Below are 6,846 nucleotides of genomic sequence, written 5' to 3' on the forward strand. Positions count from 1 at the left end.
AGGGAACTGATTGGCTGTGGCGACCCCTGAAGGGAAAAGCCGAAAGGAAAAGAAGAAGAAGAAGATAAATAAATCAACTTTAACCTTAAAAAACGTTTTATTTTTTACTCTTTATGAAAATACATTTTGTCAAAATTAAACAAGTTAGAAATAAACTAAAAAAAACACTCAAATGTATTTACTTTGATGTAATTTTAAGTGAAGAATTACAATTATAAATAACCCCAAAGATTTGGATCTCTATAAATTTATCCTGTTAAAATGATCCGAATCTGAACAAAACAAAGTCTGGAAATAAAAATAACATCTGTGCTTTTTAGCAAGAACAAATCAAACCACGGGGTTTGGTTGTCTGGCTGCTTCACTGTTTAGTTCTTAGTTATTTCATGCAGTTGTTCATTTCTTTCTGCCCATGAATGGGAGGGAGAGGATGATGACATCACTGTGATGGAAAATACTGTTTCTAAGAAGAAACGAGAGATCATTAGAACTGATCTTTCAGCCTCCAGAATCCAAGTGTTGCTTCAATGTTAGATATCATCGGGTCGGTAATAACAACAGAAGGATCTGGGGGGATAGAATTACCCAGAGGGCCGGATCTGGCCCCCGGGCCTCGACACTAAGAGGAACCAGACTAAAACCTGCAGTGAGAATTTCTGAACGTGAAGAACAGATCAAAGGTGTTCTCTTCGTTCTCCTTTCATCAGATCCGTTCTGTTCTAAACGAGTCAAACGCTGGAGAGAACGAGAACGTTCCACATCGATTTAGAGGTTAAAACATCGGGTTCTTGTGATGGTTCTCTGAGGAACGAGTCACCAGCGTGACAAACAGAACTGGTGATTGATGGAAGACCCAATGGAAGTTCTCCCCACTAGGAAACACGAGACCGGAGCGCTGGACGCCGTTTATCAGCCTGCTGATGCTATCGACACATAAACAGCTGATACTCATTCTAGTGGTCAGAATCTACATTCTGGCTCCAATATCTTTTTAAGATCTTCTTGATCATCCTCTTTTTTCCATTAGATTTTTTCTGTAGTTCAAGTTATAAACTGACCAATCAGATGCTTCAATAGAAGTGGGCGGAGCCTGCTGGCCCCCACGTCCAACGGTCACTACAGTTTTTCACTTCCAACAAGCTCACCGCTGATTGGTGAGTGGTTGTCATAGAAACGACGACTCAGACCGACTCGGAATCACTGACGTCTGGCTCCAACATGGCGGCGTCTGCGTGGCAAAAATAATGGAGACGGAACTGACTTCATTTGGTCGGAGGAAGTCAGACAGAACCGGTCCTCATGCATTAACAGTTCAAGCACATGGACAGCATCGCCGGGGGGGGGCAACCACATTAATGAAAGAATAAAAGTTCATTTTGATTTTAAACTGACCTTTACTGTATTATTGCTTTCATTTTCAGAACTGAGACTACAAACTATTCACGTAACTTTAATTCTCTACGTAAACATCTTCACATCACCGATGACATCGAGTTCCTCGTTATCCAGCTGCTTCTCCTCATCAGAGACACAAACACGGACCAGAATACACAGAACCCGTTTCAGGTGAAACACCGATGTGATGCTAGAATCTGAGCTGCTCACATCTGTGTCCTGATTGGTTCTTTCCATCGTTCTGGAGGACGAGCAGCAGCAACACAAACACACAGAGAAGATGAAGAAGTACTGATAGCTTGATGGCTGAAGATGCTGAAGCTGATAGCCAGCTAAAATATTAGCTACATTTTTAACATAATAATGACTAATAAAAAGGCAGGAAGTCTGAATAAATCAGTGTAAACCTTAAATAACTTTCAATATTTTACTCTCCATAAAAATATATTTTGTCAAAATTATACAAGTTAGAAATGAGTTCAAGATAACATCGGGTCATTAATAACAATAAAATAAAATTACCTGGAGGGCCGGATCCGGCCCCCGGGCCTGGACTTTGACACATGTGACTTAGAGCATCAATGAACCTCTGCAGCATATTTTAGGTTGTGGAAGGAAACCGGAAAAACTGAAACATGAACGGGCAGAACATGCAAGGAGAACCCAGCTGGGACCTTCACTGTGAGGTGAGACCCACTACACCACAGCGCCGCCCCCATACCTTATTTAAAGCTGAAAATGTCATCAGAGCATCGCTGGAAGCAAACAATAACGTGAAGCTCTCCATGAAAACCCAGCGGTTCACACTGACAGCTCTCAGAAGATCAAAATACATCTGAGATGTAAAGATGACGTTCATGTTTGGGTCAAACTGTAACGAAGCTCTGAGTCTGGTGACACTGAGGAGATGAAGGAGAAACGGTGACCAGGAATGAATCATTACACGAAAAAGAGGAAGAAATAAAAGAATAAACAGTAAAAATGCAGGAGATTCCAGTCTGTCCACCTTCCATGGAATGGTTTTGGATCACTGGTGCTCCTCAAGTTCAGTGACTGACCTCCAATGATTCTCCTCCTGAAGGTAAACGGTCAGGAGTAGGAGTCTGCAGATGAATGTCACAGCTCAAAGAAATAATAAAGAAAAACACGCGCAAAGCAGGACTGAGGGAAACGTCCGTCTTTAGATCATTTCTCAAACTCAAGAGAATTTTAAAAACTTATTTTACAAAGTCGGAATTCGGCCCTCGGCGTCGCAGGTTCGAGCCACAGATGCTCCGGGATGCAGGAAGATGATGCAGCTTTTTGGCACGGCTCCACCGACAGTCGGTGATGCTGCTCAGCCTCCAGCTCCTCAGAACCTGCAGCCTCTCCCCGCAGGACCGGCCCGGTACCGGACGTGAGCTCAAGTTCTTTCACAATTAAAGCCTCGTTTCCCTCCGCGTGCTCCCTGGCGGACCAAAACAAAGTTCGGCCCGTCCTCCCTGCGCCTCCACATGGGTCCAGCCACAACACCGAGCCGCCGAGCTAGCTCCCAGCAGCGGCACCAGCCGCGAGCCTGCCCGGTTCAGCGGGTATCCGAGCTAGAGGACCCCGCCGGCGGCCGCACGGAGCCCGTCTCCCCCAGAAAGCCTTCAACACTCCGGGTCATGTTTTCAAACAAGCTCGGGCGGGAGAAGTTCTCGGCTGTTAGCATTAGCATAGCTAGCAGCAGCTAACTAGCACAACAAAGGCGAAAATAAATATTTGTTGTTTACTAACAACAAACCATCCAGCGAGACTCACGTCCCGGTCCGGAGAGACCGGCTCCCGGGTCCTGGCATGAAGCGGGTCCGGAATGGAGCCTAGACTGGCGCCAAATGACACCCCGAGCGTGTTAGCATCACGGCTAAGGTTCTGGAAACGTTCGCCTTTCATTGTTTACTTCACCAAATCACGCGGACAAACGCACGCAGACGGAGCACGCGCCCGCCGAAGCCCCGCGGTCTGGAGCCGCAGTCCGACGCGCACGCGGGAGTCCGACCGGGAGCGGAGCGCGGCGCTCCCCGGTGTCCGCGAGCCCTTCTGCCGCGGCGATCTGCGCTAGCGCGGTGACAGCAGGCCACGAGTCAACAGCCGCTCTCCTTCTTTCTTTTCCGCCGGTGGCCCCGCTACGGTGCCGGCTGCGCCCACCGGCCGCACGCCGGCGCCGTGCCGGAAACCCCGCTCCCGGATCCGCGCCCGGCATCACCGGGGCGCGCACGGACACCGTGTTGATGACAAAAACACCAAACCTCCGCTTACCTGCACATGATCCGCCATTTTTCTCCATTTCATGCACCTCTCACTCCCCCGCTTATGGGTAAGCAAAGAGACAACAGCGCCCCCGCTGGCCGCGGATGGACGCTGCACCTCCAGCGGCCTCACAGCGACACAGCGGCGGGGGGAAAAACGACCGGGAACAAAACAGGAATAACCGGCAATAAAACAACAAAAACCGGGAATAAAACAACAATTACTGGGATAAAAACAATAACCTTGAAAAAAAAACAACCATAACCGGGATAAAAAACAAAAATAACCAGGAATAAAACAACAAAAACCGGGAATAAAACAACAATTACTGGGATAAAAACAATAACCTTGAAAAAAAAACAACCATAACCGGGATAAAAAACAAAAATAACCAGGAATAAAACAACAAAAACCGGGAATAAAACAACAATTACTGGGATAAAAACAATAACCTTGAAAAAAAAACAACCATAACCGGGATAAAAAACAAAAATAACCAGGAATAAAACAACAAAAACCGGGAATAAAACAACAATTACTGGGATAAAAACAATAACCTTGAAAAAAAAACAACCATAACCGGGATAAAAAACAAAAATAACCAGGAATAAAACAACAAAAACCGGGAATAAAACAACAATTACTGGGATAAAAACAATAACCTTGAAAAAAAAACAACCATAACCGGGATAAAAAACAAAAATAACCAGGAATAAAACAACAAAAACCGGGAATAAAACAACAATTACTGGGATAAAAACAATAACCTTGAAAAAAAAAACAAAAATAACCAGGAATAAAACAACAATAACTGGGAACAAAACAACAATAACTGGGAACAAAACAACAATAACCGAGAATAAAACAACAATAACCGAGAATAAAACAACAATAACTGGGAATAAAACAATAACAACCGGGATAAAAAACAACAATAACCGGGATAAAAAACAACAATAACCGGGAATAAAACAACAATAACCGGGAACAAAACAGGAATAACCAGGAATAAAACAACAATTACTGGGTTAAAAACAATAACCTTGAAAAAAAACAACAATAACCGGGAATAAAACAACAATAACCGGGATAAAAAAAAAAACAATAACCGGAAATAAAACAACAAAAAGCGGGATAAAATGAATAACTGGCATGAAAACAACAACTGGAGAAAAAAAAAAACAGGGTTAAAAAAACAGCAATCTAAAAAAAAGAGGTTTACAAACATGAAACAACTACCCTAAAACAATGAAAAAGAATAATATTTACATTAAACAACTAAAAATGAAATAAACAAACCAAAAAAACTGAAAAATATTTAAAATAACAAAACAAAAATGCAGAATAAAATCATTATGAAAACACAACGGATCCTAAACAACATGAAATAAAAATTCCACATTATAACCAAAAACAAATTAAAAATTATCCATCAAAGAATCTTAACCTACTTCTGCAACAAAAAACATGTCAGAATACAACGAAAATGACTAAAATTAAATAAACATTTAAACTAAAACAAATCAAACAACTATTTAAGAAATTGTACTTAACCATGAAAGTCCCGTTGAGATCGATACATCTGCTGGAGTCCCGGCCAAGAAGGAGATTACAACAACACAACCCGGGACATTTCATACAATTAAAATAATACAAAAATGATTAAGAACAATGACATGTTAAGGATTTCATTTACAGGCCCTTCAGAATAAAACAGACATTCAGTTGTGACGTGGTGGAAGACTATAGAAAAGTTAGAATAAAATTTAAAAAGTGAAAATAATGACTAACACATAAAAATAATAAGTGAGATTTAAACGTATCAGATCAACTTTTCTGATAAGTATCTATACCTGTTAACCAAAACCGGCTGCACCTCCACATCCGGCCACTGGGTGGCAGTAAACACCAACAATTCCGAGAAGCGCCAACATTGCATGAAAGTCCAGAAACAATTAGTCACTTTGGAACTGTGATATTACCAAACATTTTTGGAAAGAATGTGCACATTTTATAAATTGCAATCTTAATCCTAAATTTCAGAATAAATGTAAACATATCATATTTGTCTTACACAAAAAGAAAACAACATTCAACGTAAAGTGGACATTTAATCTATTAATTATGTTTGGTAAGCTTCACATTCACAAATGTAAATGTTCTTCATCAGAACTCTTCCTCTGTACTCATTAATTATTTATAATCGTATTTACTCACTATCTCTAAAAGTGCAAACGGAAAAGACATTTATGAAAGTCTTGAGATATTTTAACTATTTTAAGGAATGTTCTGTAATGTTTGTTTAGAAATGTTAGTTGTGGAATGTATATGCTCCTCCCCCGGTATTCTCATTCTTCTACTCGTAATACTTTGTTGTTCTGTATGTTTTGGACACTAAAGTAAAAAATTCTGAACATGATTTCCACAGAAGCATCGCGAGATTCCCTCATTATAGCAACAAACGGTGGCGTTTGCTGAACCTCCAGTCCTGAGAGACTTTTCATTTCTTTGAAGAATCCTCTGAGGAGAAATAACTGGGAGTTTCTGCAGGTTCTTGTTGGAGGGAAAAACGGCTTGTTGTGAAAAGAAGATGAAAACACGACAGAGGTCCCTAAAACTGCATCTGAAACGTCTGCAGGAACGATGAGGAACACGAGATCAAAGCAGAGATGATCATCCAATCAAGAGGCAGAGATTTAGTTCATTTAGTTCATTTAGTTCATTTCCATCTTTAAGAAAAAAACAAACATTAAAAAAACAGTAAAAGCAAAAAGTGACCATCAAAAATTACTAAAAACTTTGTTTAATTCCTGTAAATATTTATAATATTCAGATTAGAGAAAACCACAGCAGGGATGTCGGCAGTAACCCTCAAAATATCAAGCACAGCGGCAGAGGGATGATGATATGGGCTGGTGGACCAGAACTTCACAGAACCTTCATGCTGTGATGACGCCTTTGTGTTTCTGTGTGAGAGTTGTGTTAATGAAGGGTTGTTTGTTTAGATTGTTGTGTGTTGTTTGTTCCCTGTGTCCCTTCATTGTTGTTTTGTGTTCTGTTGTGTTTTTGTTCCTCCCTGCTGGTTGATGGTTTTAAGGGGAAATGTTTAATCATAAACGGAATATTTAAACATATTTCTATGCTAAGGTGTGTTTTCATTGCAGATTTTCACACGTTTGG

General features: G+C 41.1%; 1 protein-coding gene across 3 annotated transcripts in view; it reads right to left on the minus strand.

Annotated features, from left to right (window-relative positions):
* Positions 1-3,906, minus strand: part of xpo7 (exportin 7) — a 23,216-nt gene extending 19,310 nt beyond the window's left edge. The window contains exon 1 of one of the 3 annotated variants that reach the window (XM_024298921.2): positions 3,676-3,906. In XM_024298921.2, the coding sequence (XP_024154689.1) occupies positions 3,676-3,708 (33 nt within the window). In that variant the 5' untranslated portion in view covers positions 3,709-3,906. Of the gene's footprint in view, positions 1-1,145; positions 1,582-3,177; positions 3,568-3,675 lie in introns of those variants that run through there. The other 2 variants (XM_024298920.2, XM_024298922.2) reach the window with 2 other exon arrangements.
* Between the last annotated feature and the right edge of the window lie 2,940 nt (positions 3,907-6,846).

Source organism: Oryzias melastigma, linkage group LG12 (genome assembly GCF_002922805.2).
Source record: "Oryzias melastigma strain HK-1 linkage group LG12, ASM292280v2, whole genome shotgun sequence".
Classification (NCBI taxonomy): Eukaryota; Metazoa; Chordata; class Actinopteri; order Beloniformes; family Adrianichthyidae; genus Oryzias; species Oryzias melastigma.